This window comes from Martes martes (genome assembly GCF_963455335.1).
Source record: "Martes martes genome assembly, chromosome: 15".
Taxonomy (NCBI): domain Eukaryota; kingdom Metazoa; phylum Chordata; class Mammalia; order Carnivora; family Mustelidae; genus Martes; species Martes martes.
Window position 1 is genome coordinate 13,272,607 of NC_137903.1, and position 11,780 is coordinate 13,284,386.

At 48.7% G+C, this 11,780-nt stretch overlaps 1 protein-coding gene across 3 annotated transcripts in view; it reads right to left on the reverse strand.

Annotated features, from left to right (window-relative positions):
* TGFB2 (transforming growth factor beta 2) overlaps positions 1 to 10,849 on the reverse strand; it is a 77,207-nt gene extending 66,358 nt beyond the window's left edge. For 2 of the 3 annotated variants that reach the window (XM_080824758.1, XM_080824756.1), the window contains exon 1: positions 10,371 to 10,750. In XM_080824758.1, coding sequence (XP_080680884.1) covers positions 10,371 to 10,716 — 346 coding nt within the window. In that variant the 5' untranslated portion in view covers positions 10,717 to 10,750. Of the gene's footprint in view, positions 1 to 10,370 lie in introns of all 3 variants that reach the window. The other variant, XM_080824757.1, reaches the window with a different exon arrangement.
* Positions 10,850 to 11,780: the final 931 nt, after the last annotated feature.

Genomic DNA, 11,780 nt, shown 5'->3' on the forward strand with positions numbered 1-11,780 from the left:
CCTCCTCAACTCCTCCAAACCTTCCCTACAAACATTTCTCTCGGGACTGTAGCAGGTCCATCAGTGGACATCATTTCCTCCCAACACATACTACAATAAGTTTCTACTTAAAAAAAAAAAATACAAATAAAAATAAGCTTCTACTTTACTTTACTGCTGATCCTGAACATATAATGACCCGGGGTCAGCTTGGCTCAAGACCCTCCTTCTAGAATCTGGATGCTAGTGCCAAAGAATTAATGAAATTAGACATGACTCTCTCCACATAGCTCCACTGCTGATGGTGATATTTAGTGACAGCAGATTTCTTCTGAAACATATCTCTCTCCAAGACAAGCTAGCACCAGTCACCTCATTCTAGGGGGGAGAAGAGCTTAGTGGGTGAAACAGCCCCAGTTCCGGATGTAGTTCATAGGTCTGACCAGTAACTTCCATCAACACACTTAACAACCCAAGGCTTTCTACTGTGAGGAGGGACAAATGAATGACGAAATTATTATTCGAATCAACATGATTTTTCAGCAGACGTATCTACAGGTGAGAACAGATGCTTTGGAACCCGAGGAGTCAGCCAAAATCCAGCTTTGCTTCTGCTCAGCTACTTCCAGTTAAAGCCAGGAACTCTGGCCCGCTCCCGCCCCTGTTCCTTTCTCATTACCATCCAGAGCCCCAGAGGCCGAGGTATGAGCTTGGATGTGGAAACGTTTCCCCCCCAGAAAGCCCAAACAGACCCCAGAAGGGCAGAAGGGGCCGTTCCTTTACCCAATCACTGATCTCTGGTGGGGAGGGGGGTGGGGCGAGTCCTCTGTCTGTGATTTTTTATTTCTCCTTCTAAAGTAGAATCTGGGTAAGTCACCCACTCTTTGGGGCGCTTGGGCAGCCAGCAACGTCCTTGTAAGAGCTGATTATAAAGCAAGTAGCAACAACGTCAATGGTATTATCACTACGATGTCAAAGCAGAAATGAAAATGAGATTAAGCCAATAGATGATAGGAAAATAAATGACCAAAGAAGAACCAAACCCCCCAATGGAAGGAATGACAAAGCCCCTGCTGCATCTGGTATAGAGAAAATCATCTCTGATGATTTGGGTCTAAAAAAGCATTGAGGGGTGCCTGGGTGGCTCAGTGGGTTAAGCCTCTGCCTTCAGCTCAGGTCATGATCCCAGGGTCCTGGGATCGAGCCCCGCATCGGGCTCTCTGCTCAGCAGGGAGCCTGCCTCTCTGCCTACTTGTGATCTCTGTCAAATAAATAAATAAATCTTTTTAAAAAAATAAAAAAGCATTGAATTTCCAACACTGAAATGAGTCCAAAACTTAAAAATTAAATATTTTCCCCCCAAATTCCCACTTTTGTTTGGACAACCATCAGTAGTTTTGTGCTTTCAAAAGACACGAAGAAAATGAGCAGTGTTCTCTTCTAGATGGTGCTTCCGTATAGATTTGCAAAGGCCACTGGATCTGTGGTCATTTCAGGGTCTTTCTCAAAACCCAACCCTGCATTCCCGTTCACAAGATGAAGTGACCAATGAGGACTCTTACAACAGCCTCAAGTTATGAATGAGCAGTTACTTGTGGACTAGCCTGTCAAGACAGATGTGCTGCTTGTCAGTGTGGCGTGGGTTAGATAGGGAAAGCCAAACGAACAGAGCCAAGGTCTAAGTCACAACATTTTTCTTTTCCTTTCAGGAGACTGGAAAGATGCTACAGTATTTCCTGAAACAAACAACGTCTCCCAAAAAAGCAGTCGGAGTCTCAAATAGCTGCTCTAGGGCTCTTCTTTCAGAATCCCCGTGTGTCCGCTTCGGGAACTGCCTGCTTCCCAGTCACCAACACGCAGGCAGCAAGGAGGGCCCGAAGGAGCAGTGGCACCGTCCCAGGGAAACGCAGGGAACACGCCAGCAGAAGGGCCAACAGCTGCCTGGGGAGCTCAGAAACGCATTCGAACTATTTTCAGAAGGTTCGAGCTTCACAACCTCCAGAAAGCATTTTCCATTCGCCTGGAGTTCCTCAAATCCTTGTGGTTCAAGGAATATCTAGGCCCCACCTTTCTAACCTGTCTAACCTGTACCCAAGGCTCATCTGAGAGAATGGAGGGATGGTCCTGGCCCACGAATCACAGCTTTCTCAGCACCAGGGGGCTTTCCCTCCTTCTAACAGATGCTAAATCCAGTCACCTCCGCTCCTCCTAGACAGCAGTGTTTTCTCACACCAGTGAATGGGCTCACTGGGCTGCCCCAGGAAAGCTGGATGCTACCTCACACGGAGCATGTCTTGCTGTTAACAACCACCCAGGGCCTGGTGTGGTCTCTCCTCTCTGCTATCACCTCCCATGTTTTCATTTCCTCCTCAAACCCTTTACGGGGACACTTGGCCACGTTCTCCTCTTCTTGTCATCCATCTTCCTCTTTGAGACTTCTACTCCCTCATGTCACTTTGTTGCTGAGACCTTTTTTTTAAAATGAATCACCTGACAGCTAAGAAAATGTTGTGGCTGGTTCTTGGTCAGGGAGGTGAAATGAGGTCCACCACGGTCTGACTTTGGCTGCCTGACCTGGCTCAGCCTTAACTCCAAATGGCCTCGCTTCCTTCTCCACCGACTCTCACTGGGAGAGGCTGGGGGAAGGGGTGGAAGGAGACAGAAAACCTGTGAGGAAGGACTGAGCCAGGCCCGGAAGGTTACCCAGAAGCAGCCTCTGCATGTTAGCCTCTTAGGAACAACATCCCCTCCTTCCTTTGCTGGATTTCAGACCTTATAACCAAGAGAGATAAAGAGGTGAATGCTGTGTGAGTCATACGCATGTTTTCATATCACCGAAATACAAATCCTCTCCACTAACTAAAGCAAGATCACTTTTTAACAATCGACCTAGGCCTGGAGAGGAGCTTCTGGCCCTTGGTGCTACCTCTTCCCGTTCAGTTTCTGAGACTCTTTTGGTGCAATTTCACTTATACTCCTTCTTTTCCTTATTGGGTCCGTGTGGCTCCAAAGCCCGTACTCATGGTGCCACTACCAGCCTGCCTTCCCCAATAAATTAGTTCTCTGAGGGAGACAAAGGAATCCTCCATCAATCAAACTTATCAAAACTCTTGTGAAGAAATGGTTGCAGTTAACGACCAAAACCAGGGACCTGATAAATCATAAATTTTGTATCAACCAAATGTAGTGAGAAAAGTTGAATGTGTTAAAGGCAGAGGAAAAGACCCAGGGCTGTCTCTCAGGCTTCAGAAGTATACTGCTTTTCATAGAGAAAGAATTCAGAGCTTAAGGCTGTAATCCCTGGGAGGAGAGGAGAGACACCACTCTTGAAGGGACGGGCTACATCATTTTGCCAGAGGAAAAGGAAAGTCATGCTCTCCATTTCCTGGTCTCTATTTTAGGGTCTCGATTATTTGTGGTTACTAAGAGCCTTACTCTCAATAAGCCACCCGGGATAGCAATAGCTATGTCCAAGTCCTCGTGTCTCACAGGGAAAATGCTAGTAAATTCTAGTATGGACTCTACAGGGTTGCTTGTGAGAATCAGTGAGGACATGCAGGTAAAATATCCGAGACTGTGCTTGACACAATCAGTAACCAGTGAAGGTCAGTCGCCACCATAAGTCTCACCAGGACTTTCCTCACTGGCTGTAAAAATGGAAACAGGAAATGTACGGGTATGAGAAACCCAGTGTTGCTGATCCACAGTGATATGACCCATCAGGCACATTCTCCCTGATAATGAAGGTGAGTAGATTCCTTCTCTCTACATCTGCTGGTCCTGATGCTTAGGAGCCTAGAGTTTTCATCCCCTGGTTCCATCTTACTCTCTAAAGGAAAATGCTCATTCATTTACGAGGCACGTATTGGCAAACCTAACGCACTAGTTTCTGTAAGAGTCAGCTCCTGTTTTGATGCAATTTACAAATCAACGAAGAAGACAGCTGGACCACAGCTAGATTTTACCAACAGCAAAAGAAAAGAGGCTGCTTTAGAGATGACTGTCAGTCTTGTGGGAAGACAGAGGATGAACTGATTCACATGACTGGAGAAATCAAGTTTTGGCATCTGAAGAAACCTCAAAGGATGTTTAGAGGTATTACAAGATGGATCTCCAATGGAAGAAACAGCATAGACAAAGGCCTGGAGGCATGAAAATAAATGATCCATTAGGGTAAAGGCCAGGAAGGTGATGTGGCTGGAGTGTAGCTCAGCAAGATTGGGATTTAGCAAGAGGTAGGGCTGAAGAAGGAGGGATCAGACCCTGAAAGATCTTGGGTGTTCTCTTAAGAAATCTGAAATGTTACCTAAGAGGTCTAAATTCTCAAGGCCTTCTTATAGGAGCACAGATAGTACTACACATGGTGGGTGACCAGCACTTCCAGTCTCTGCTCCCAGTCCCGTAAATGGCAGAGGTCACTTAAAGACCAATCCAAGCGAGCAACAGAGACATGCACTGAGTAGAACTTACAAAGAAAAGAATGAAGTGCCCTGAGATTCCGGGCTAGTGGGAGTGTTTCCCAGAGCAACACTTCTAATCACACTGTCCTATCTCTAACATACCTCTCTTTACTGCGTCTTACAATCGATGGCAAGTCATAATTGATTGTCAGGGTTACTCTTTGTTTGGTGGCACACAGAATAATGGCGCATCTTAAAATCAGTGATGCTTGAGATGCAGTGAACGATGGTTGCCAAGAAGGCCTACTGAGCGCCATGTACAGGGCCAGGTGCTTCCTTACGCCTCTGGTCCTGGGTCACCCTAGGAAACAGCTACCTTCCTCATCTGTAGAGGTGAGCCAAGCGAGGCCTGGTGAAGTGAGGCGAAGTGCCGTGCATGCGGATATTCCAGAAAGGTGAAGAAGGAGGCAATTCCGAGGCTGTGGGGGAAGAGGTCAAGGGGGGGTAGCCAAGGCCACCAGAGCGGCTCCAGGACGCAAGGTGGTGGTCACGGCCAGGGCCGCTCCACACCCACTTCCGGACATCAGAGGTTAGAAAAGGAACAAATGACCAGCAAAACCCCTCCCCGGTAGGCGAGTTTCTCCTGAGCCGAGTGAAGGGGGCAAGCTTTCAGTCTAAACAAACCCATCCAAGAATCCTTAGCCTGTTATTAAATTTAAAATACCTGGAGAACACTGAATTCCTAGGTTTAAAACTATCTTCCTTTCAAGGGTATTAAAAAACAAAGGCACGCCATATGGTTCCAAAAGGACAATGGAAACATTTGTTTATCTGGGCCAGAGGCGCATTTCATCACGCTGTTCCGAGCCTGCAAAGTGGAATGCGCCCCGCAGCCGAAGGGGGGCCCGCGCCGAGCGAGCACATCTGGCGAGTCCCGAGCCTCTCCAGGATCCGTCAGTGCCGGAAATGCGGCCTCAAGACGGCTCAAAGGGCTGCCTTCCGAGCGCCGTCCCTCTGCCCCAGGCTGCTCACCTTACCGCCCCAGAGCAGAGAGGGGGGCCGGGGGAGGGGGGGAGCAGGGGCGGCAGGGGAGGGCGGCGTCCCACCCGGAGGTCGCTCGCCCCGGGCCGGGCTCCTCCACTCTGTTTCCCTAACCTTCTAAATATGCAGCCCGAAGTGTGTTGTAATCTCTGGGCGAAGGCCTAAGAGTCGGTGACCTCCTCGGTGCTAACCCAGATTTGATGTGGGATCAACAGTGAGTCATTAGCCCTTTTTTTCGCGTCTCCGTTTCCTCTAGGAAAAATGATCTGTCATTCTTTCATATCTTTATATGAAAGATGCGGCGACTGGGTTACATCAGCGTCTTCTCACCAGGGAGAAGCCAATTTACAGAGTGCAGCTCCGTGAGCGGACCCCAGGGGTCGCTGCGGAGACACAGAGGGCTGCAGGTCCCTGGGCCAGGTGAGGGGGTCCCCACCTGCCCCCTCTAGCCTCGCGAAGCCCAGCCTCCCTGGGCCAGGGACTCCTCGGGGGAGGCCTGCTGCGGGCTGTACTCCCTGGGCAACAAAGCCTGCCTAACTGCTTCAGTTATCAGCAGTCCCCTTCCCTGAGTCTTTGAAAAGTAAAAGAAGGAAGGGAGAGGAAATCCTGAAAGAGGAAAGGGACCCAAGTTGACTGGAACCACAGTTAGGCACGAGAGTTAGTACAGGCAGTGATACAATAAAAATGCAGATACTGACGTTTGCTCTGTTCTGTATTAATAACTCAATCGTTGTAGAATTCAAGGGGGTCAAAACCAATGGTCTTTGATCTTTCTCTCTTTCTTTCTCACACATCCTCACACAGAGAATCTTAAAAAATAAAATTCCTGGATATAATGCAAAAATACTACGATGTTCCAACAATGGCTAATATTTTCCTTCATTGGGCAACTGGCCAATAGTCCAGCAATCTGTATACAGAAGGACATGTCCATGAAGAGACTCAAATTCCCCAGAACCAAAGTGCTATTGGTATTCATTCTATATTCCATGATTTCACTTGGAAAATTACAGGAGAAATAGAAAAGGGATTGTGTGCTATTAAAGGTTTAACATTCGTGTGAAACAACTACAAAGGAAACCTCATTGTGATGTCTCAGGCTGTATTATCTTGGTTTATCTAATTCAATATGATAGATTAAACCAACAGTTATTTACTTTCTTCTGTTGTCTAGGTTGGAGCTCCCCCTCCTCGTTAACAGGAGCTGCTCATTTTCCTTGCAAGGAAAATCCAAGACAACTTCTCACTTCTTTTTTCTCTGTTCTAACATCGTGTTGCTGCTGACTGAAATGACTGATGGGTGGGGGCAACATCATTTTTTTAGGCTAAATGAATGGGAAGTTTTGAGGTCTCCAATTTAGGTGGTTTGGGATCATAATAATAAAGTATCCACCACACAAAATGGTCTAATTCATACTCCCATCTAAGGAAGATAACTTTCTGATTGTGAGGGCTTCTCAACATGCACATTGCTGACCATTCTTTGATGTATGTGCTGGTAGTGGTGGGGTGGGGGGAACCTGTCCTGTACATTCGAGGATGGTTAGCAACCTTCCCTGGCCTCTACCCACGACGTGCCCGTGGCACACCTTCCCTATGAGTCATGACAGCCAGACCTGGCTCCAGACAAGGCCACAAGTCCCCCGGGAGGTGGAGGCGGGGCAAAATCACCACCTGTTAGAACCCCAACACTGCTTGGTTTGCTACAATGAAAAAAAGTGAGAGGAAAGATAGAAAATGAAACTTTCTCCTTCTTGTTCTTTTTCTGACTGTCCAAGCCTCTATGGATTCTAACTGTCAATCACCTGGATTCTCACTCTAGTGAACGGAATCACTCTCGAGATTTCTAAAGCTTTGGGCAGTGTCTTTCAAACAGATGTCCTTCAACTGCAGAGGGCATGTCAAAAGGACTGGGGCGTCCACTAATTCCCACTGGGGAAACTATCGGTAAACCTTAGCATAACTCCACTTTGAGCCTTAAACTAACAGCATGTGAAAAGATCAATATGAATAAATTCAAAACTAATCAGACCCCTTCTTTAAATGTTGACACAGTATTATTTATATCCCATAAATACCTTCTTGACTAAAATTCATCCTTGGAGATTGGCACCTGGCCAGTTCTATTCATATTTACTGTATTTATACAGTATACTGGGCCAAGGATAATATTTAAAACAAAATATGCCTGAGGGCATATACAATATCTCTTATATTTTTACTTTTAGATCTCCACATTGCTAAAAATATGTAGTCTGAACTGTATAAAATGTCCCACAAAGGGCTATCAGCGATCTGTAATGATATATAGCTCATTGAGTATAATTAGAGCATATTTGTAATATTTGAGCTGAAGTCACTCCCTCAACACTAATAAGCTGGTGGTAAAAAATGAACCAGTGATCTTTCCCATGCCTTCATCTCTGGGGCTTATGACCCTTGTCAGATTCACTGCAAGAAATGACAGGCACACTCCCTCCCTTCAGCCACTTCAGTGACGCCTGAGTTAAAAGTTGGGTGGAAAAGTCCTAAAGAGGGAAAGCTGGTATATAAGCCAATGCTGTACTTTCAATTTGCTCCTTAAAAATATGGTGGAATGATTTCTTCTTTTCTTCGTTTTTTTTTGGGGGGGGGGGGGAAGGGTTCACTATATTCCAGTATAACTAGAAAGTGCTGGAAAATCAGTTAACCTACTTTCTATAAAATTATCCACAGTTCTTGCATGGTAGTATCCAATCTGCTCTTAATATGCTTTTCTGCCCCTAAACTTCACAGAAGCCGGTATTCTTTGTATGAAAACTGACAGTATACTTTTTTTTACACTGCACTTATCAGAGCTTTTAATCTATTTGGTGGCTGGAGGTAGGATGCCGTGGAGAATCCACACACTGATCTGTCATCCTCTGAAATCCTAACATTCTGAGAATTTTTCTGGTTTGGGGAGTATCATTGTCCCGGGTCGGATCATCTTGGCTCTTTGGACTGAGGTATGCCAGAAAGAACAAAGAATCAACACGCTCTTAGGTAACTGGCTCTCTCCACACCTGTCTAATGAGGAGGAAGAGATCAGACCTCCCATCTGTAAAAGTGCTGGCAATTCATTTGAACTTCCGCAGGTAAACACGGTTCAAGTTCTATATAACCTACTTTACTTGCCCGCCTGCCCAAATGCCAGGAGAAAGGATCCACGTGCTTGAGAAAGCAAACTGACTCAACTCTCTGTTTAGTCTCAATCATTCTGGACCAATTACAGCGAACTTGCTTTCTGAATATCTCCTTGGCTCCACCCCAGGTAGAAAGCTTTACTTCCTGAGGGGAAAAACCAGGGCGGTGTAGTTATCAGCGCTGTTGTGGACGGTGCCTGATTACAATAATAAAACCATCCTGCCTGCCAGGATCCCCGGCATCTGCTCTGCTCCGAACTAGAAGAGAAAGGACAGCAGAAAAGAAAGGTGGCCGGGAAGACTGGCGTGAGATCCACAGGCTGACATTCTGAGACTGTCAAGTCCAAGACATGGCAAGTCACAGAACTAGGACTTGTCGAACTAAAAATAAATATTAAAAAAGAAAAGTCCCACCCTGCAATTAGAATCTCTAGGCGAAAACTACCAAGATGGCCATATTATCTATTTAGGCAAGACACAGAGACATTGTGAAGGCAGCCAGCAAGTATATAGGGCATGGAAAGGGGAGGAGAGAAATGGGCAACCAATGAAAAAGTTTATGACTTGGGATTTGGAATAGGCAAATGTTGAAGCTTTTTTTTTTCTTCTTCTTCTTCCTGGTATTTAACCCTCTCAGGTATCACTGGATGCTGCTTTTCTTTCTTTCTTTTTTTTTTTTTTCCTTAAGAACTTGGAAATCATTCTCTGCTAACTGTCCTCTTCCCTTCCCCCCAGAGGAACCGCACGATCAATCACTTCACGCTCGTCGCTACTGTTTGCCCCTGGTATTGAGGATGCTGCCCTCGGAGAAGCCAGTTTAAAAAAATTAAAAACAAAAAAACAAAAACAAAAAACAAAAACCAAAAAAAACCTCGGCTGTCTTCTACTCTCTGTGAGATTTAGGAACACACCGAAGTAACTGCAAGGAAGCCACAGAAAGCTCAGGGAGCCGAGGGCTCGAGAGGGAGAAAGAGCAACGGTAAACCCGTCAGGAAAATGATCTGCACCAGCGATCTTAAGAAGACAGGTCTGAGGCAATTCTGAAAAGTAACGCGAAGTAAAACACTTTTTTAACGTCGTCAGAAGCGAAGTTGTCCTTCCTGCCACTCCAGGTGAAATCAAGAGGGGACGAGGTGACAAGATCTCGCCTTCGGGGGGTGTAAGCACCCCGCTGTGGCAGGAGGTCCAAGAACTGGGGGTTCGGAGGTGCTTTTGGGGGGTCTCCAAATCGGGTGTTGTCCTGGCGATGCTGACGTTTTTAGGGGCGTTAGAGACAATAGGGAAGGCTTGGGGAACCCGCTGATAGGTCGGCCCGGAAAGGGGCGCCTTCCGGAGAGGCTAGGTTTGAGCCCCCCTTTTTAACCCTTCGTGCGCCAGTTCGGTGGGGTCCCCGCCGCCTGCCGCGAAGAAAACAAGCCCACCGAGACGGCCGGGTCTAACTCGGCCCCGGGGAGCGCCTCGCGTTTGACAGAGGAGGGGGGCTGAGTCCTGGCTCTTGGCCGGGAAGAGACTTTCAGGGGCCAGAAGGGGAGCGTAACGCCTCGTACAGGACCGAGGCGTGGGGGGAAGGGAGACATGGAGAAAACCAAGTCGAAGGTCCCCACTGCAAGCCTGAGGTTCTCAGGCACGCAACGGGCAAGGAGGTGGGTGGGACGCGGGACCGGGGAGCCGAGCGGAGCGCAGCCCGGACCCCGAGCGGGAAGGGCCGTCCCTGGAGTCGTGGCGGCTCCGAGAGCCTCTGGCAGCGCTAAGCCTCAGGGAATGGAAGCGAAAGAACAGTACTTACTTTCCGAGGGGAAGAAGGGCGGCATGTCTATTTTGTAAACCTCCTTGGCGTAGTACTCCTCGTCGCTCCTCTCGCGCTCGCAGGCGGCCGCCCTCCGGCTCGCCTTCTCCTGGAGCAAGTCCCTGGTGCTGTTGTAGATGGAAATCACCTCCGGGGGCACTTCCTCGGGTTCGGGATAGTCTTCTGGGGGGCTGGTGAGCTTCAGCTTGCTCAGGATCTGCCCGCGGATCGCCTCGATCCTCTTGCGCATGAACTGGTCCATATCGAGCGTGCTGCAGGTAGACAGGCTGAGCGCGGCCGTGACCAGATGCAGGAGCAGGAAAGCGCTCAGCACACAGTAGTGCATTTTTTTTAAAGGTGGAAAATTTTTTTAAAAAGGTAAAAAAAAAAAACTAAGAAAAAAAAAAAAAGAAACCAACAACTCTCAAGTACAGATCAGGTAGATTTTTTTTTTTTTTTAATGCGAAACTTTTGCAAACAATCGAGAGTCAACGTCCAATAGAAAAAGGTATCTTGGTTGAATTCCTTTAAAAAGAAAATGCAAGTCGTTCCAAAAGTGGAACTATTGATACACGATGGGCAGGGGGAACTCTAACTTTGGGGAGTAAGAAAAAGTTTTCTTGGAGCGACGAGATGAGGGGAAAAAAAGAGACGAGTGGCTATTAGGCAGGAATAAATTTAAGAGGAGGCAACGGAGTTCAGTGTGTCAGTTTCGGGTGCGGAGTGGCGGATCTGAACTCGGCTCCTCCGGCCAAAAGGGAAGAGATGAAAAGGTCCCGGGGCTGGCAGCCGGCGAGCTGGCGGGAGGGGCGCCGGGAGCGCTGTGCGGGGGGCCGCCGAGGCCGGCCGGGCGGTAATTTAAGTATTTAAAGAAGGAGCGGTTCGGCCCTGCCTTCCACTGCTGAGAGCAGGAGCAGCCGCGGCTCCGGAGCGGAGAGCGCACACGTGTGTGAGTGTGTGAGTGTGTGAGCGAGTGTGTGTGCGCGCGCGCCTGTGCGCGCGCTGGGGGCGAGCCGGCGCGCCGCGGGGAGGCGGGTGCGCTCCGCACGGCGCTCGGGACTCGGTCGGGTCCTGCGCGGGCCGCGGCGGCGGCGGAGGCGGCGACGATCCTGCTCCCGGAGCTGCGCGCGGTGGCCGACAGCCCGGCCGGCGCGCGCCGACCCGCCCGGCTACTCCACGTCGTGCCGCCGCTCGCGGACGCGTCCAGCCTCCACCTCCCTCCTTCTCCTGCTCCTCCTTCTGCTCTCGCTCCAGACGCCAACCCGGCAACAGACGACCGGCTGCCGCCGTTGCCTTCAGCCCCGGGGACGCGCTGCCTAGGCAGTGTTACTCCTAAAGGGGCTACGAGGGGGTCCCTTGGACTCCCACCGTTTCCCACCCTCTCCTGGTTCCTCTCCCACTCGGGCTTTC